Below are 21,622 nucleotides of genomic sequence, written 5' to 3'. Positions count from 1 at the left end.
TGCGTCGCGGTCAGTCGTTTTCTGACTGACTGCCGGGCGGGAGAAACGCAGCATGTAACGTTTTTTAAGCAGCGCGGTCCATAGGATTTCGCTGCACATGCGCTCTGGCTCCCTGCACCCGTAACCAGGATAAACATCGGGTTGCCAAGCAATGCGCTTTGGTTAGTTACCCGATATTTACACTGGTTACGTGTGCAGGGAGCCCGCACTGAGCGGTGTATGCTGGTAACCAAGATAAATATCGGGTAACCAAGCAAAAAGTGCTTTGCTTTTACCCGATATTTACCCTGGCTGTGCACGGAGCCCGACACTTCACTGCTCGGCCACACACACACCACACACACCACACACACCACACACACCACACACACCACACACACCACACACACCACACACACCACACACATACACACACACCACACACATACACACTCACCTGTCCTGCAGTCCCCGCGGCACTGACGTTCTCAGTGACACGGCCCCACTCCACCCACCCCGAACTCCGCCCCCTCTCGCTCCGCCCCCCGCAGACAACGGAGTCCGACAAAGAATTCTGTTTTGTCATCCGTTGTACAGCGCATCAGTCACATGCGTCAAGTGATGCATGTGACTGATACAAAACAACGGAAATGTGAACTTAGCCTAAGGAGTGCAAGAGTCCAAAAAGATCCGTAAGGCAGAGGGACAACTGGGACCAGGTTCAGGTCCAGTGAGACTTGCAGGCTGAAGCACCAGGTATGGTCAGGAATCAGTGACGGGTGCAGGCAGACGAGAGATGGCAGTATCCTCAGTACACAGTCACCGGACACTTCCTGGAAGAACCAAGTCAGGACCAGTGGACGGACTCTGCAGACAAGACAGTGTTAGTAACAAGACCGCGCACAAGGGGACCTGAGAACCTACCTAGCTTAGAGAACACATTGATCAGGCGCCACCCACATGGCAAGGGAAGTCTTATATACCCTGTCCCTGTAACATGTCATATCCTGCTTCAGGTGTGCTGGGCCTATAAGACTAGGTGAGTGGACGCGGCCCCGCCCTATACACATGCATGTGCCTAAGAATCAGAGTCAGACACAAGAGACCAGGGACAGGATGCCGGACAGCGGGAGCGGCAGCCGTGACCCGTGGGCACGTGGACTGGATCAGTGGGTAAGGAGTGGTGCCATGACACCGGGAGCGTGACACATACACTGTATACTGTAAATAATACTGCCATGCAATGCCTAAATAATACTACCATACACTGTATAAATACTGTCATGTAATGTCTAAATAATATTACCATACACTTTATAAATAATACTGCCATGCAATGCTTAAGTAATACTACCATACACTGTATAAATAATACTGCCATGCAATGCTTAAATAATACTACCATACACTGCATAAATACTGTCATGTAATGCCTAATTAATATTACCATACACTGTATAATACTGCCATGCAATGCCTAAACAATACCATTTGATTAAATAATATTTGATTAAAAATGGGCGAATAAGGCTGCTTTCACACATCCGGTAGGGGCAGTCCGACTCTAAAACCTATGCAACGGATGCGGCGAAAACACCGCATCCTTTGCATAAGTTTTTACATGCGGCCCGTCCGGGTTTTGCCGCTTGCGGCAGACTACTGAGCATGCGCAGTGGCAAAAACCGCATGCGGCGGCCGGATGCGTTTTTTGCCGCATCGCGTCGCATCTGGCTTCCATAGGAATGCATTGGAAAATGCGCCGCATCGGCCGGATGCGGCGCGATGCAGTTTTTTTTGCCGCACAAAAAAACGTGCCAGGCAACGTTCCATCCGGCCGCCGTATCGGCTAAATATGCCGCATGCGGCAAAAACCGGACGGAACGCAAGCCCATGCGGCACAATCCGGCACTAATGAAAGTCTATGCAAAAAAAACCCGCAACCGGCAGCAAATAAAAACGGTTTCGTTTTTTCAGCAAAGTGCCGGATTGTCCCGTACAGCAAAAACCGGAGGTGTGAAAAGCAGCTTAATACTGCTATATCTACAGGAGAAAAAAAATAATTGCAGAACTGTAAAAACTGTAATGGACATTAAGATTTCAAATGCCTCCAAGGGTGGATGGGATATAGCGGTTGTAGTTTAGGTAGATATTTTATTCTTAAAATATGTGACACAAGAATGTGGGGCTGGGGCTGGAGAGTAAGTGTTTAATAACTGATAAGTGAAGATTGGGGCGGAGAGCAGGAGTACTACACAGAGAACGGGGCAGCGAGTACTGAGCAAGTTTATTGTCTTACATTCTATCAACTGTTTACAAAGTAGATCACTGTATATATAACGGCACTGTGCCAGAGATTGTGACATCAGTGCCTGCTGTGGCGGTATTAGAGTCTCTCACTAATTTATACCACCATACTAAAGGTCCAAAGATGAATTCGAACTATGTGCATGTATATCAGTATAATTTATGTGCTGTTTGGCAGCATTATTTATGCAATATATGGTAGTATTATTTAGACATTGCATGATAGTATTATTTATGCAGTATATAGTAGTATTAGTTCGGCTTTGCATGGCAGCATTATTTATGCAATGTATAGTAGTATTATTTAAGCATTGTATGGCAGTATTAATTATGCAGTGTATGGTAGTATTATATAGGCATTGCATTATAGTATTATTTATATAGTGTATGTTAGTATTACTTAGGCATTGTAGGGCAGTATTATTTTATGCAGTCTATGGTAGTATTATATAGGCATTGCATGGTAGTATTATTTATATAGTGTATGTTAGCATTACTTAGGCATTGTATGGCAGTATTATTTTATGCAGTGTATAGTAGTATATAGGCATTGCAAGTTAGTATTATTTATTTAGTGTATTGTAGTATTATTTAGGCATTGTATGACAGTATTAATTATGCAGTGTATGGTAGTATTAGTTAGCTTTGCATGGCAGCATTATTTATGTAGTGTATCGTAGTATTATTTAGGCATTGTATGGCAGTATAATTTATGCAGTGTATAGTAGTATTAGTTAAGCATTGTATGGCAGTAGTATTTATGCAGTATATGGTAGTATTTAGGCATTGTATGGCAGTATTATTTATGCAGTGTATGGTAGTATTAGTTAGCTTTGCATGGCAGCATTATTTATGTAGTGTATCGTAGTATTATTTAGGCATTGTATGGCAGTATAATTTATGCAGTGTATAGTAGTATTAGTTAAGCATTGTATGGCAGTAGTATTTATGCAGTATATGGTAGTATTTAGGCATTGTATGGCAGTATTATTTATGCAGTGTTTGATAGTATTATTTAGGCATTGTATGGCAGTATTATTTTCTGCAGTCTATGGTAGTATTATATAGGCATTGCATGGTAGTATTATTTATATAGTGTATGTTAGTATTACTTAGGCATTGTATGGCAGTATTATTTTATGCAGTCTATGGTAGTATTATATAAGCATTGCATGGTAGTATTAATTATATAGTGTATGGTAGTATTTAGGCATTGTATGGCAGTATTAATTTTGCTGTGTTTGGCAGTATTACTTAGGCATTGCACGGCAGTATTATTGGTACTATTATTGAGGTATTAAATTGCGTACTTCTATGCTGTGTAAATCAGAAAGTAATCATTCAGCTACTGGCTCTCTTTACATCACTAGGTAAAGCTAGAAATCTCAGGAATTTGCTTATCTTTAGGAATCGTGAAAAACAGAAAACAGATGGTAATGAGAATGTGACCGGTGGATTACATTCTGTTTCTGTAGCTCACACATTTTGTTCTTTTCATTGCAGCAACTCGTGACTAGCGACAATGACTGCAGCGATCGCCGCCATTGCTGAGACCAAGTGCATCAAGTATGTTCTAAATACTTTTATATATAAATGTGTTGCAAAATTATAAAAATCTATTAATATGTCACTTATTTTTTTTTTTTTTTACCCTTCTTGTAACCATTATTATAGCAATTGGGCGCACTACTATGGAAGGGCACGGTCTATGGTTTTACATGACAGTCTTGCTTTGGACATTCCCCATCATTAAATTGATCACAAGTAGGCCTGGTGCACGTTCTTCTAACAATTTGTTATAATCTGCAGTACTTAAAGCTATATTTAAAGGGGTTGTCCAGGTTTCTGATGAAAATCTGCAGCCACTCTAGGCGACACAGTGTGCACACCGCACATTTTCAGGATTCTCCCATGCTCATGGCAGGAGTGGACTATCATGAGTGCAAGAATGTGATTTGCATACTGCCACATTCCAACTAGACATGTCCGACTTAGCTCAATTCACTTGTATTGAGTGACACATTGCATGTCTAGTTGGAACATGACCAGATGTTTGAAAATCAGATTCTTGCAGTTTCATGACTTCCCGCTCTTACAGCCGCACCAGAGAATCCTGACAGCGTGCAGGACGCTCACTGTGAGCGTTCAGAAGTCTGCAGTCACAAAGAATGACTGCAAATTTTCAGCACAAACTTGGACAACCCCTTTAATGAGCCTACCATAAATAAAAATGTAGCAACCCTTAACTTGTCAAACGGTACAACACTTTATTACCGCAACCATGTATCACGTAATCTTAGAAGAAATTATGGATTGTTACATGTGTACAGGATAATAACCAAATAACAGCACAGGTCTACATCACCAGAACCACCATCAGTACAGAAATACATAACCAGAGTCACCATTAGTAGAAGAATAATTCACCAATACCACTATCACTGCAGCAATACATACCCAGAATCACAATCAGTACATGATTAATTCACTAGAACCACCATCACTACAGAAATACATCACCAGAACCACCATCAGTACATGAGTACATCAACTGTAATGTCAGGTCAGGTCTATATACATTTGTATCACATGACCCTCCATTCCCAGTATGTCTGTAGTAATAGTAAGGAGATCCTGGGAGTTGTTCTTATCAGTCATCATCAGACTACGGACCTTTCAGGAACCACAGTATTGATGAGACACAGGCAGGATCATACATAAATATTTACATCCAGGTACTTTATAGATGATGTTGTCTCTGATCGGAGCCGTTCCATTTATTTTCTTCTTAATCTTGGCCATATGACATGATGACTTTCACATCATAGCTCATCTCTGAAGACTTTCCTTTCTTCTGCAGCACATCCCGAAATATAATTCTCCTGAATAAACATATCTGCCCTATGCTGTGCTCCTGAATAATTAATTGTCAAACTGTCCCTCTTATGATACATGACCTCCACAATGCCCTCTCCTTTCCAGTTTGGGCCCGCTCTTCACACTGTCCTCTCACGCTGTGCCCCTCCATACTGCCCAGTCGCTATACTATGACCCCTGATATTACTCCCCTCCTCGGCACACAGTCCCTCTTTTCTGCCCCCTCTCTATACTGCTTACCTAAATTACCCAGTCTCTGTGTCTACTCACACTTTTCTCCCCCCTACTATCTTCTCGCACTATTCCACTCAACAGTCTCTCACACAGTTCCCTTCTCCATGATACTGTCTCCTCACACATTCACCCCCATCCATCATACTATCTCCTCACATATTTACCCCCTCACTTTCCATACTGTCCCTTCACACATCCCCCCCGATTCCCAATGTTGGTTCTGCACCCATTCCCCACTCCCTCTCCATACTATCTCCTTTCACATTTACCAATCTCTATTCACCATACTGTCTCCTTACATATTCCCCCCTTTCCATACTGTCTCCTCATACATCCCTTTCATCATACTGTTTCTGCACCCATTCCCCACTACCCATACTGTTTCTTCACACATTCTACACCCCTATTCTATCTCCTTACAGATCCATGTGGCTCCCAATACTGTCTCCTCACACATTCCTTTCCCCACTCTCTCCACTGTCTACTTACACATTTCTTTCCCGACTCCCCATACTATCTCCTCACACATTTAATCCCGCACACAATGCTATCTCCTCATACTTTTCTCTCTACGCTCAACATACTGTCTGCAAATATATTCCCCCCTCCACTCATGGTACTATCTCCTCCGATCACTCTCCATATTGTTTCCTCATAGATGCCCCCTCCCCATACTGTGCTTCTATACCGCCCCGCGCTCGGCTGCAGCCGAGCGGCTCGGATCCGGGCTCATTTGGTGGGTGGCTCGAGCGCCTCCGGACCTAGGGGTCACGTCGCTCTGCAAGGGGTTGCTGGCGATCTCGATGGGGGTGGTTAGGTAGGTGTGTACGGCCAGGGCCTTATTTGAGTTTGTGATGCCAACCACAGGACGTGGTGAAAGTGTAGACACCACCGCTGCAGTTACGGGGCACTCGGGGAAGATGGTGGTGCAGCAAGATGTTAACCCCTCCGTGGGCAGGGATGGTGGCCCCGGGACTCGCTAGGGGAGTGTAGTGGTTGGGCGGTGCAAGGCGGTGCGCGGCCGGATGGCACTGTTGTACTCACGATTACTGACACACTCAAGTCTCTGATGAACAAAGTTGATGGTGGTCGGTGCCCGCAGCCGGCTGCGTCTTATCCCCCACCCGGGTTGGTGGTCCTGGGCTTTCTCCTGCACCTCTTTATGTTGTGTTGCCTATGCCTCAGCAACGGGAGTCCACTCCCCGACTATATATGTGCCGGAGGAGTCCGTTTGCCCGCAGGCGCTAGCCCGGGGGATCTCTCTGCATGTGCGGTGGCTTTCTATCCCCCTCGGTGGGCTGTTGCCTTCTTTCGGGTCTTGGGATGGGAAAGGACCTAAGGTCCAGACCTCAATCAGTGAATTCAACATGGTCCAGTGGCTTCTGGACCTCGTTCTGGGTCTGAGTACCCCTCTTTGTGATCCGGTTTCCAGTCGGTTCTCCAGTTCGGTACCGGCGGGCCACTACCCTGTCCTGGTCCCTTATGGTTCCACCTGGCCGTCTTCCCAGCTCCTGCGGGCCAGGCCACCGCCTGCCTCCTAGTCTAGGCACCAGGGCTACGTCCCCGGCACCTGTCAGTTTCCGCTGCAGACCTGGGCACAGGTCTGTCGCACTCTACTCCTCTCACTACTCCACTCCACTTGAACTTGAACTGACTGCACTGACTGCAGTTTCCTGCCTCAGGCCCTCTGGCTCCTCGGTGGGCGTGGCCAACCGCCTGGCTCCGACCCCCTGGTGTGACCATCAAGTTCTGAGGGAGGTGACTAGGTTTTGTGTGGTTGGCTGCTGTTACCTTATTAGGGGGACGGGTGTTATGCAAGGGCCTACCTGTGACTACCTGGCTAGTCCAGGGCGTCACACTTCCACCCATACTCCCCTTGCTCCTCATACAGTTTCCTCACACTTTACTCCATTGCTTTCCATATGGTCTCCTCGTACATCCCCCTTCCACTCCCCAAACTGTTTCCACAGCCACTCCTGCCTTCCCATATTGTTTCCACAGCCATCCCTCTGTTCTCTATATTGCTTTCACAGACATTATTCCCCCCTGCTCGCTCAGTATTGTTTCCACAGCCATTATATCACCCCCTTGCTCCCCATATTGTTTCCATAGCCATCAGGCAGCTTGATGGCGCCACTTTGCTGGCTGTGCCACTCTCCTTGCCTCCAGATAACCCACTGCAACAGACACAGCACTGCAACAACAATGGCCGCCATACAGCACCAAGAAGAGGTTTACAAAACTCAACTTCTATATCGTCTCAAACAGAAATCGGAGAACAAAATAGGTGGTATTTTTGATGGCTTTGCTTGGCAGCCTGGCTGCTGTGGAGCATGTGGTCACCATAAAGCGCTGTCAGCAGGAATTTAATGCCCCACCTAAGAGCAGTATGATGTAGGGGCAGAGATCCTAATTTTAGTGTCACTGATCAAATTACTCTTTTATCTGCAGCAGATTTACCAATTCTTTAAATGCTGTAAAACCCCACTCACACCACTGATTAGCAGCTTTCTGTGTACAGTACTTTGCATAGGAACATAGGCAATAAACAGCCAATAAGTGGTGGGGTCGGGTTACACAAAGTATATAGTACAAGTGATCAAACAATCACAAGATTACAAAACAGAAAAATATTTAAAAATAAAAAAAAATTAAAAAATGTAAAAAAAAATTAAAAATTTAATATTGACGGGTCTGTAAAAGTCAAATTTTTCAAAATATAAAACTATATTTATTGTTAATGGGAATGTCTTAAGAAAAAGAAACAAAATACCCAAATTCGTCATTTTTGGGTCACCACATCTCTTCCAGAAAAAAGTGCAATAAATAGCGATCAAAACTTTGTGTATACCTCAAAATGGTATCAATAAAAACTATTATTAGTAACAAAAAAACTGTAACAGCTAGGAAAAATAAACTACATTTTTTTAACAGAGTTTGGAGACATTTTTAAGCCACAAAAGTAATGAAAAAAAAAAAACAATAGGTTTGGGATCACAGAACAATAAATGGAAAAATAAAAAAAATATGGCTATTGGAAAAGTGGAGAAAAACATAAATATGCCAAAAAAAAAAGGTTCCATTGGGAAGGGGTTAAAGGGAAAACTATAAACAGTAAATGTCCAACAATTCATTCATAGACCTTCCATGTAGTGAAAAATATAAATTAAGCAGTCTACACGTTCCGGCCATTTATTAAGGCTCCGGACGTGCATTGTAAGCAGCTGGAAAGGCCGCGGTGCCATCACCGGATGGGTTACCGGCTCGCTGCCTCTGCAGACAATGATCTGATTGTGTCTGAGCACGAGGTCTGTTGTGTCATAAGCAGGAGAAGCACAATTGTGCAATCCAGAAATGTCACTTACTTGACAAATCGCAGACGTCACAGTGACCCCAGGACCATGGAGCTTCCACAACATTCCGTTTCGAGATGATATTCTACAGCACCACTGCCTCCAATCGTCAGGCAATTGACTGACGATTGATGGAAGAGGGGACAGCGGCTTTTGCTACTATGACAATTGGATGGTTTCACCGTGACCTTATGCGGGTTTTACACGAGACGACTGATCGTGCGATGCATCATCGGGGTCACGGTTTTCATGACGCACATCCGGCATTATACACGACGTCGTCTCGTGTAACACCTCCTAGCGACGCAGTATCGCTCACAAATCGTGAGTCGTGTACTCGTCACTAGGTTTCATAAAATTGTTTAATTAAAATGGCAGCGGTTGATCATCGTTTCCGTGGCATCACACGTTGCTCCGTGTGACACCACGGGAACGATGAACAGAAGCTTTACCTGCCTCCCGCGGTACCCGCCGGCTTAATGGAAGGAAGGAGGTGGGCGGGATGTTTACATCCCGCTCATCTCCGCCCCTCCGCTTCTATTGGCCGGGTGCCGTGTGACGTCGCTGTGACGCCGAACGTCCCTCCCATTCCAGGAAGTGGACGTTCGTCGCCCACAGCGAGGTCATCCGGAAGGTAAGTACGTGTGACAGGGGTTAAATGAGTTTGTGCACCACGGGCAACTAATTGCCCGTGACGCAAAAACGACGGGGGCGGGTACGATCGATCGTGCAATCGCACAATCGGTCGTCCCATGTAAAGCAGGCTTTAGAGTATATACACACCTGATTCGAACGCATGAATGATATACTTTGGTCACTGTAAAGACCTGCAATAACCTAATAAAAACTATCTGCCATCACCAATCATTTATACAGACCGATTGGACACCCATTACTGGTAATCTTTGCCTCATGAGGCGTCAGTGATGTGGATTATAGAGCAAGAGGAACAAAGCTATTACATTTTATACATATAATCCATAAAGGATGTAGTGTTTATAAAAATATACAAAGGACACAAAACAATACAGTATATACAGTTACATACAATATAAAAGATAAACAAAAGGAACGTACTTGACCTGTGGTCGCAGGGATGGCACACTTCTCTTTTTGGAGGGAAGTGCTCCTGTAGAAATATGGAACAATCCTACACAGAAGTGCATCTTCCAGATTGAACAAAGGTGTCAACCCAAAATCTGTATTTATGAAAGGACATTCTCTCCCACAAAGCGCCCCTTGGTGATCTCAGATGGGGCTGGTTATGGGATGTTGGTCAGGTCTCTAGAAAATTATGCGATCACCAACTTTTAGGATATCTGCGCTCCTGGAGGTCCCAGGTGTAAGATTTTAATGCCATATTTCCTATCACGAGTTTACCTTTCCATGACTAGGAAATATGATTTCATATATATATATATATATATATATATATATATATATATATATATCTCTTCCTGCCTTCAAAAGACTTACAGTAGATGGACAGACACCGCTTTTTCAGCTATGAATATTTGGGATTTTGTGGAAAGCGTAGATCATACAGTAATTGAAGACATTCTCGGCATCATGATCTCAAGTGGAATAACATGCATGGACTTCTATAACTGTTTGGCCTGCGCATCAGCCCTAAATTAAAAATCAGGCAGATGAATGATGTTATTTTTATATATATATATATATATACACACACACAGTATTTTTATATATATATATACACACATTATGCTTTTGTTTTTTTTTTAGCTATATGAGGGCTTGTTATTTGCAGGAGAAGTTGTAGTTTTGAATTACACTGTTTAACGTACAATAGAATGTATCCGTCACAATGGCTTTGGGATAGCAGGAGACTGGGGCTCCTAGGCTGTCCCTCAAGCTAGGGGGCCCTATGCTATCCCTAACCTCAGGGATACTTCTGATGGTGGAGAGGCCTGAGTCTCCTTCCTGGCCCTGCTCCTGACCAGCCCTGATCTAATTCCCCCTTCCCCCAGGGAAGGGCATGATGACAGGAGTGTGATGAAACCCACAGATAAAAACAGACAGGGGAAAACCAAATTACTGTCACATAGCACGAACACACAAAGACAATAAGAGGTTTAGGAGCAAAAACAAGAGCAGGAAAAAAGCTACAAAACAATAGGGGTAAACACCAAAACCGTACCAAGCAATGATCACAACTTTCACCAGTAAGTCTGGGACACCACACCTCACAGACCAACATAGAATAAACTATAGCTGGCCTGGGTGGAAAGTTTCAACCAGCATAAAAAGGAGGGGAGCAGATGTGATAGGCCTCCTCACAACATGTGATCAAAGGAGCAAGCAGACCAGCAGAAATTAACTTTTGATAGCCTGCCTATAAATCAGCAGACAGCAGGTTGGTGCCCAATACACCTGACAAATCATCGGGTGGAGTGTCAGAATCTGCAATCTGAACAGCACTCCATCCCGCCATGACAGTCAATGAAGTACAGGGAAACGGTAATAAAAAATGTAGTTCTGGCATTCTTTTTTTTTTCTTGTTTTGTTGTTGCATTGTTTATTGTGCGGTAAAAATGACTTGGAAACCTGAGCGATTACGGTGATACAAAACATGTAATGTTTCTCTTATATTTTTAAGGTAAATAGGTCAATACAGGATCAGTAATGTAATGTATGTACACAGTGACTGCACCAGCAGAATAGTGAGTGCAGCTCTGGAGTATAATACAACAGGTAACTCAGGATCATGTAATGTTATGTGTTCAAAATATACCAGTGTATATAAAGATTTTTTGTAGATCATATCCAGAGGTGAACATGTGTTTCTTTCCTCTCTAAGAATATTCCTGTGTTTAGATGACTCCTTTATTGTCATACTTCTGGTAATCTCTGTAAGAGGCCGCAGACAATAAGAACAGTGATTGTTCCCCGCTCTGGATGTTTGACAAAGTGAATTGGCAGGATTTGTAGGTAACCAGAAAATGATACTGAGAACCTAACACAAAGCAGGTGGTGACATGTTACCGACTTGTGATAAAAGGCAGGGCACATCTATGGCATCATCGAGAAGACGGACAATGCTGGGAGCCATGCAAACGTCCCAGAGCAACCAGATGACTGATTCTTGGCTGCACATTGTCTTATTTCAGTGTCTTCTAGTACGGGGGTGAGGGAACCTTTTATTCTGCCAAGATATTTAGAACCTCATTTGCGGTTGTACAAAATAATCAACTTGAAATTGATCCTGCTATATGTGGTAAAACATTTCACTAAAGCGGGCTTTACACGCTACGAGATCGCTACAGCGATGGGGTCACGGATTTTGTGACGCACATCCGGCCGCTGTAGCGATGCCGTTGCGTGTGACACCTATGAGCGATTTTGCATTGTCGCAAAAACGTGCAAAATCGCTCATCGGTGTCATGGGGGTCTTTTCTCGAATATCGTTACTGCAGCAGCGCACATCGCTCCGTGTGACACCGCAGGAGCGAGGAACCTCTCCTTACATGCCTCCCGTCCACAATGCGGAAGGAAGGAGGTGGGCGGGATGTTCATCCCGCTCATCTCTGCCCCTCCACTTCTATTGGACGGCGGTTCAGTGACGCAGCTGTGACGCTGAACGAACTGCCCCCTTAGAAAGGAGGCAGTTCGCCGGTCACAGGGACGTCGCAGGGAAGGTAAGTAGTGTGACGGGTCCGGGCGATGTTGTGCGACACGGGCAGAGATTTGCCCATGTCGCACAACCGATGGGGGCGGGTACGCACGCTGGTGATATCGGTACCGATATCACAGCGTGTAAAGCGGCCTTAACTCACACCTAGTATGACGGCTGGAGCTGCTTTCCTTTTTTGTGAGGCGTGTGACATTACCTGCTATTGAAGATGTTGGTACTCACAGCTGCTTTTCCAGGTTTGCTTTAGTTTGGAGCAGTCGACTCTTTGCAACGTTTGTAAAGAACTGATCACAGCAGTAAGTTGTGCCGAACAGTGTTAGACTCCTCAACATTCATTTATAATAGTCAAGAAGTGGGAGGTCTGCAGTATACATCATATTTATAGACACCATTGAGACTGATGTATATTCATCATATAGGAGACACTGAGACCACTGTGTACATCACATAGGAGACACAAAGACTGCTGTGTATATATCTCATTGTATTCAGGGAGACTGCTATATACACAACCCATAGCATTCACTGAATCTGCTGTACATACAACACATAGGATACACTGATACTGCTTTATATACTTCACATAGGAGACACCGAGACTGATGTATATACATGGATGGATTATCTCGGCAAAGGAGACGAACTGTTCACTAACCCAGATTTAGACAAATTTGTGAACAATAATGTGAGAGAAAAAGGTATACTTCAGCCCACAAAAATAGGAGCAAAAAACAAAAATGTTTTATATTTTTGGCCAGTATACATCAGGAGCCCCGCTAGACTTAAGAAAATGGTTACCCCCCCCCCCCCCTGTGTTATTTTTTTGTAGACTGCAATATGTTATCTCTATTTTTGAAGTCTAACTTTTGGAGAACTCAATTAAAGAGGTTGTCCACAACTTTGACATTCATGGTCTTTCCTTAGGGTCATCTATGTCTGATCAGCCGGGGTCCGACACTCTGCACCCCCACCGATCAGCTGATCTCGGTCCCGGCGGCGGCAGCAGGTGGCTGGAAATGCTCAGTTCATTCTAATGAATAGGAGGCGAATGTGCAGTACCCAGCCGCGGCCACTATCAGAAGACGGAGCAGCGCTGGAGCTGAGCATTTCTGGCCGCCTGCTGCCACTGCCGGGACCGAAATCAGTTGATCCGAGGGGGTGCCTCTCCTAAGGATAGGCCATCAATGTCAAAGTACTGGACAACCCCTTTAACTTAATATTTTAGTGTAATAATTGGTACATGATGCTAATCTTTTTTTTTTCTATATATTTAGGAAAACAATCGTCCTTCTCCTGTGGCTTCTGTTTTTCGATGAATATTTAATCCTGAAAAGTAACGGATTTCGCTGTGAGATTATTGGATATGAGGCATTTTTTAGTTTTTGCAACTTGACTCAAATTCCTTGGGTACCAATGAATACTAAAAGTCTGATCTTAAGTGATAACTACATCTCAGAAGTGAACTCTTCATCATTTTCACTACTGCTGGACTTACTTGAGTTAAAACTGGATGGTCAGAAGACAGGAAAGTTAATCGTACGTAAGGATAGTTTCAAAAATTTGGCAAAGCTGATTGAACTTGATCTGTCCTACAATCAAATCCTGCTACTCGATCAAGACGCCTTCACTGGCTTATCATCCCTTGAAAATCTTGTGTTATATTTCAATCAGTTGAATGGATCTTTTTTGGAAAACAATTACTTTAAGGATTTGACCAATTTGGTCTTAATAGACCTTTCATATAACAAACTCACGTATCTTAAGCCCCATCCTAAATTTTATAATTTATACAGATTTGAACTATTAAATTTAAAGGGAAATCGAATCTCGAGAATTTGTGAAGGAGACTTGCACAGTTTCCAGCAGAAAAAAATTACAGTTATAGATCTGTCAAGCAATTTGCTTTATTACTTGAATGCCACTGATTGGGAACATTGTGGAAATCCGTTCCGAAATATTGAGTTTGACACTTTAAACCTGGGTGACAATGGATTCAATGAAAGAACCACAAAAGCGCTGTGCAACGTCTTGAACGGAACAAAAATCTTACACCTAAACCTACGTTCTCACTTGATGGGACCAGATTTTGGCTTCAACAACTTTCAGAATCCAGATAATACAACCTTTGCTGGCCTGGAGAACAGTGACCTTGTAATCCTTGACATCTCAAAAGGACTAATTTTTTCTCTGCAGCCTTACTTATTTGGAAAACTTTCTAAACTTTTACATCTTAATATTGCCGAAAACAAAATAAACCGCATTGAGAACAATGCCTTCCATGGCCTTCAAAACTTACAATGGCTCAACATGTCCTTTAACCTGATGGGTGAATTATATGATGTTGCTTTTGATGGCTTGACCAGTTTAGTAGAGCTTTACCTCAATGACAATCATATTGGACCAATACAGAATAATGCCTTAACCAACCTTCCAAAATTAATGGTTTTGGACCTAACTAACAATGCCATTGTGAAACTCCAATTTTGTGACAATCTGCCATTTTTATATTACTTTGGTTTGAAGGAAAATAAACTAAGTTCTATCCAGACTGCCAAAGTGAAGACCTCAATTGTTAATTTTTCCAAGAACCAACTGACAAATCTTGCCGATTTTTTTTACTTCCTCAAGAACAATATGATTCAGTATGTCGGCATGCAAAAGAATCAATTGTCCATTTGTAACTACCATGTTAGTATTCCAGAAAACCATTCACTCCTTTACTTAGATCTATCAGACAATATGATCCAGCTGATTTGGGAAAATGGTCAATGTTTTGAGATGTTTAGGAATTTTAGTGCTCTTCAAAGCCTAAATATATCTACAAACCATATTCGGTTCCTTCCCAACGGAGTTTTTAGTGGCCTTACGTCTTTACAAGAGCTTAACTTATCATCCAACTTTCTCACCCATGTCATGTCGGATGTTCTACCGGTCAGTCTTCACACTTTGGATGTTTCTAAGAATCAACTCTTGTCACCCAACCCTGATGTGTTTCTTGGGTTAGGAACCATTGACCTGAGATATAACCAGTTCATATGTGAATGTCCCATAGTTGACTTTTTGATATGGTTTAATAAAACTAATGCAACTTTAATTGGTGACCGACAGGACATATACTGTGGATATCCCGACAGGCTAAGGTTTGTCCCACTTGATCGTATTGAATTTTCTGACTGTAATGAGCTAACAGTATTAGAGCCAGTCATGTTTGCTTTATTTGTGTTTACGTCAGTGGTCATCGCAACTTTTATGACAACGGTGATTGTGTATAACCATTTTCGGGGATTTTTCTTTGGACTCTACAAAAGGTCGACACAATATGTAATCGGTGAAAAGGCTCAAGATGAAAAAACGTTAAAATTTGATGCCTATTTTTGTTACGCCAGAAAGGATTTCCCATGGGTTGAAAATGTCTTTATCAAAAACTTAGATTCCGATTACGGTGAGCGGAATCGTTTCGATCTGTGTTTTGAAGAAAGAAATTTCATTCCGGGGGAAGATCATATTGTCAATATTCGAGATGCCATTTGGAATAGTAAGAAAACCATTTGTGTCGTGACCAAGCATTTTCTACAGGACGGATGGTGTGTCGAAGCCTTTAATTATGCTCAAAGTCGATACTTTACAGAACTCAAAAATGTCCTAATAATGGTCGTGGTAGGGTCTCTATCTCAGTACCAACTGAAAAAATATAAGCCCATCCGGGCATATATACAAAGGTGTGAGTACTTGACATGGCCTGAAGATGACCAGGATGTTGAGTGGTTTCTAAGTAGACTTTCTTATAAGATTCTTCGAGAGGAAAAAGTCAAAAACAAAGACTTAAAAGTCCGAACAGTAAGTTCCACTTTAGAATTACAACAAATAGGTATTTCTTGAGTGGTCCGGACAGATTTCATATACACCCAGCGTTGTACATATGTGGTCATGTTAAAACTTAAAAACAAAGACTTTCCAGTCATCGAGTGTCATGTTCGTTGATACAACCTCCTGTACCGTGCTCCACCATACTTCTCAAAAGTATGGCCAGTGACCAGTAGCAGAAGGTTTCCATGAGTTGAGTTTCTATGAGAAAAGCACTTTGTCAAATGTGAATTTGTATATAAACTATATCTGAATTATGTTCCTCTTATGAAAGAAGTTATTAAAGTCTTAAAGTGTTTTATATTGTGAAATATGTATGATAAAAGCAATTTCAGTCATTCTAAAAAAAAAAGCACTATATGTTCACATCCATAGAGGGCAGTGTACTACGTTATCCCTAGTGTAGGTTTTCTTTTAAACTAAGCCTTCCTATACACACCCATCGTATTGGGAAACTATGATTGTGCATGTTGATTTCAATATGCCCGACCCTTTTGAAGAAAACTGTGGGTGTGTTTCTTTCCCCTTATCAATAAAATGGTAATCAAAATTCGTTTTTTTGCAGGCATTGAGGGATTTTTTTTTACAGTAATTGCTTCTATTCTTGGCAGCTAATGCAATTACTCCATCAATTATAAAGAAAATATGAAGTCTGTGCACTAACCCCGAAGACTTCATTAAAAAAGTAAAAAATACAGTATATTACAAAAGTGAGTATACCCCTCATATTTTATAAATATTTTATTATATCTTTTCATGGGACAACAGTGTGCAGCTTGTATAACAGTGTAAATTTGGTGTCCTCTAAATAACTCTACACACAGCTATTAATGTCTAAACTGCTGGCAACAAAAGTGAGTACATCCCTAAGTGAAGATGACCAAATTGTGCCCACTTAGCTATTTTCCCTCCCCGGTGTCATGTGATACAAAATACAAAGTCTCGCACACTCTCTCACACTGATCACCAGAAGGTCAACATGGCTCCTCATGGCAAAGAAATCTCTGAGGATCTGAAAAAAAGAGTTTTTGATCTACAAAAAGTTGGCTGAAGCTATAAAAAGACAATCAGACTAATGACAGGGATTACTGGAACCGTCGTGTGGTCTGATGAGAAAAAGATAAACTTATTTGGTTCAGATGGTGTTAAACGTGTGTGGTGGCAAACAGGTGAGGAGGACAAACACAAGTGTGCCCTGCCTACAGTCAGGCATGGTGGTGGGAGTGTCATGGTTTGGGGCTGCATGAGTGCTGCCGGCTGTGGGGAGCTACAGATCATAGAGGGAGCCATGAATGCCAACATATCCTGTGACATACTGAAGCAGAGCATGATCCTCTCCCTTCATTTTCCAACATGATAATGACCCCAAATACCTCTAAGACCACCATTGCCTCTCTAAAAAAACTGAGGGTAAAGGTGCTGGACTGGCCAAGCGTCTCCAGACCTAAACCCTATGGAGCATCTGTGGAGCCTCTTCAAAGGTGGAGGAGCGCAAGGTCTCTAACATCCACCAGCTCCATGATGTCGTCATGGAGGATGGAAGAGGATCCAGCGGCTCCTGTGAAGATCTAGTGACCTCCAGGCCCAAGAAAAATAAGGCAGTGCTAGAAAATAATGGTAGCCACACAAAATATTAACACTTTGGGCACAGTTTAACCATTTTCACTTAGGTGTACTCACTTTTGTTGCCAGCGGTTTAGACATTAATGGCTGTGTTCTGAGTTATTTAGAGGACACCAAATTTACACTGTTATACAAGCTGCACACTGACACTGTACATTGTATCACAGGGTCATATCTTCAGTGCTGTCCCATGAAAAGAGACAATAAAATATGTACAAAAATGCGAGGGGTGTACTCACTTTAGTGATATACTGTATATAAAAATCAACAGCCAGTGACTTGAGTTGCTTTATTATGATATCATACTATTCTACATGTAACATGTAAATGTATTTATATGGAGATTATTGAAATGAAGAATGTTATAGAAAATGTATCACCCTAATACCCGGAAGAAAGTGGTCACCATACCACAGACCAGCACGCAGGTATCAGCGCATAGGGTCAAAAATGAAGTAGAATTCGGTTTATTTATCAAAAAGGCGTTAATGGTAATAATATGTCACATATAGCCATTTTAAAGGGATTGTCTGGGGCTGAGATATTGATGACTTGCAGCTCAGTTCCATTTTAAGTGAATGGGAGGTTAGCTGTAGTACACAAACAGCCATAACACAATATACAAGGTGTTTTAGCCCTGTATACTGTACACAGGCCACAGCACTAGCTATGAGATGATTGGTGTGATCATGCCAGGTGTCAGATCCCTATCTATCTTACATCGAAAAAATATCCTAAGGATAAGTCATCAATAACTCAGTCTCAGACAACCCTTTTTAAGGCTTTGGACAACCTTAGATACTTTTTATTGCATTGTATTTACTTTTACAAATAATACTGATAGGTTACAAAGTTTTGTATTATTATTATTGGTTAGTAAATAAGTTCTCCCGTTTGGCTCTTTCAGCTGGCATGAAATACAATACAATGCAAGCTGCTTAATGCTTAGCTATATTAAATCCATCAGACAGTTTAGGCTGCAGGCTCTCTTTCTGATCCTCTAATTAAGCTTTCACCTTACAAGACCAAAGAAAATAAACTGAAATCTACTAAGATTGGAGGTTAGATTAGCATTACGGAAAGGAGAGTAAGGGAATAACTGAGCAAATGGAGTTAGAACAGTAAAGAAGAGAAGCTTGCACTGTTTTTCAGTGCATGCAAGCTGCAGTAGGCAAATGAGAATATTTTTAATAAAAAACAATACTACATTTTTTCAGCTACATGCAATGTAAAAAAAAGTTTTGAATGGTATAAAAGCCTTTAAAGAAGCAATAAAAACGTAAACTACAATTGGCCTAAACCATGGCTTGAGAAGACAGAGCGTGACACAGACAGTCAGTGTTTAGTGCCCCTCTGGCCCATGTTTCCTGGAGCATTTTTTATGATTAGAGCAATACCTTGGTGTGCAATCAGATATTTTTTGCAGTCTGACCTCTTTCACACTGCGTTCCTCTCCCAGTTCAATGGTCCCATTGAGGCTTTTGCCCAAACCCCCCAAAATGGGTTTCGGATGTATGTGCCGACTGGGCCACTGACTATAATGGTGCTGACGGAGTCACCGTTTGCTGTTTCGAGCACCACTTTTGGGAGTATACTGCAGGTTGACACCCAGACATAGTCTACTACGTCTTGGTGTTGGCCTCCAGTCTTGGCCTCTTACTGTTAGGTCTTCTTGCTAGTTCTTGGTCTTACTCCTCTGGACCACCAAGATTGCCATGTAACCTTATTAGTGGCCCTTAGTCTTGGCCTCCTACTATTAGGTCTTCTTGCCAGTTCTTGGGTCTTTCCAAGATTGCCATGTAACTTCCTTAATGGCCCTTAGTCTTGGCCTCCTACTGTTAGGGCGGCGTCACACGCTACGATATATCGTGCGATATGTCGTCGGGGTCACGGATTCCGTGACACACATCCTGCATCGTTAGAGATATCGTAGCGTGTGACAGCTTCGAACGACTGTGAACGAGCAAAAATACTCACCTTATCGTTGCTCGTTGACACGTCGTTCATTTTCATAAAGTTTTTCCTCCTTCTGCGCGCCGGTTGTTCGTCGTTCCCGAGGCAGCACACATCGCTCCGTGTGACACCCCGGGAACGACGAACACAGCTTACCTGCATCCCACCGGCAATGCGAAAGGAAGGAGGTGGGCGGGATGTTACGTCCCGCTCATCTCCGCCCCTCCGCTTCTATTGGGCGGTTGCTGTGTGACGTCGCTGTGACGCCGAACGTCCCTCCCCCTTCAGGAAGAGGATGTTTGCCGCCCACAGCGAGGTTGTTCGGGAGGTAAGTACGTGTGACGGGGGTAAACGACTTTGTGCGCCACGGGCAACAAATTGCCCGTAACGCACAAACGACGGGGGCGAGTGCGATCGCTCATGCGATCGCACGATAAATCGTATCGTGTAACGCTGCCCTTAGGTCTTCTTGCCAGTTCTTGGTCTTTCCAAGATTGCCATGTAACTTCCTTAGGGTGATGTTACAAATATCCGTCAGATCTTTGGTGGCCATAGTTGTTCCCATTAGTTAAATTTTTACCGGAAATCTGGAAGATGCTGCAGTTTAGTAGGCTTTTTCTTGTCCTCTAATGACCAAGCACTACCTAGGTCTAAACGGCATTTAATTTGATTGTTTTCATTGCCTTATTCAATACCTCATTTTTTTGTATCTGCCTTTGTATTTCTTTGTATTTCTTGTATGTGTTAATCAAGTATTTGTCACAGAAGAGGCAGCCATATTTACTGGACTGCAGAAGAGCAGATTGAATCATTAAAATTAAAGGGTTCGTTTAGTTTAGAAAACTCTGAAAATTCCGAGTTAATAGAGGGTTCTCAACTTTTGGCCTAAGTGGAGAGAGTTGTTACAAAGAGCATATCTTGCTCTGGAGGACCTGCCTTGTCCTGCGTTTTATGGACAGCCCTTTCATGCGAATGAGCACTGTGCAATTCCTCATGTCACCACTGGTGGAGCTGCATGGAAATTGAAGACTTATTACCAAGATTCATCGCAAATCAAAACCAATCACTGAAAGATACAAAAGTAGAAGATCCTGTACTTAGGTTATTTTTTTTTATTGGACGTGTCAAAAAACAGAGGTTGTCCAAAGTGGACAACCCCGTCAACGTTTACTTCAAAGATAAAAAAAAAGTTGTCAACTTTATAGGCATTCTTCTAAACTAATTACAGGTGAAACTTGCACAGTATTTAGCTTTAATCAGCATGGGGAACCCAAGAACAAATGTTTAATTCCCATGCAGCGCCACCACTGTTGAGTTAATTTCCCTGCAGCTCCACCACAGGGGAGGTGACGCATTACATTGGGCACATTGCAATTCTTCACAGGCCTTTGTGTTATTGATAAAGGTCCGGAATGAGAGACTCTAAACCTGAAAATTCCTTAAAGTCTTGCTTAGCTTCAGTAAAAACATTGGCTGCTTCCTCTATGTGTGGATTGTAGGGATAATGTAGGAATATTTAGGAAATTGCAATATTTTGTTAAAGGTGTTAATATTTTGTAGCCTAGACCAAAGAAGCCCAACTTTTTATTTTTTTTTCAGCTGCGTATTGGCAAATAAAGGCGATTTGTAAAAAAAAAATCAAAATAAAAAATCATCATTTTCATTTTATTTGTCACTATCTGTATACTTGGAAATTATAGTGAGAGTCAGATGATATCATCCACCATACAGTCCCCTACTGGTATCATGATGTGACTGCAGGATGGCGATAGGACAGGGG

At 42.6% G+C, this 21,622-nt stretch overlaps 1 protein-coding gene across 1 annotated transcript in view; it reads left to right on the top strand.

Annotated features, from left to right (window-relative positions):
- The window catches only part of TLR5 (toll like receptor 5), a 44,718-nt gene extending 27,680 nt beyond the window's left edge, over window positions 1-17,038 (top strand). Inside the window, exons 2-3 of the mRNA XM_075337970.1 lie at window positions 3,787-3,849; window positions 13,677-17,038. Of these exons, the coding sequence (XP_075194085.1) occupies window positions 3,806-3,849; window positions 13,677-16,281 (2,649 nt within the window). The 5' untranslated portion in view covers window positions 3,787-3,805 and the 3' untranslated portion in view covers window positions 16,282-17,038. The remainder of the gene's footprint in view (window positions 1-3,786; window positions 3,850-13,676) is intronic.
- Window positions 17,039-21,622: the final 4,584 nt, after the last annotated feature.

The sequence above is a fragment of the Anomaloglossus baeobatrachus genome, chromosome 3 (genome assembly GCF_048569485.1).
Source record: "Anomaloglossus baeobatrachus isolate aAnoBae1 chromosome 3, aAnoBae1.hap1, whole genome shotgun sequence".
Lineage (NCBI taxonomy): Eukaryota > Metazoa > Chordata > Amphibia > Anura > Aromobatidae > Anomaloglossus > Anomaloglossus baeobatrachus.
This window is presented reverse-complemented; position numbering and strand designations above follow the sequence as displayed.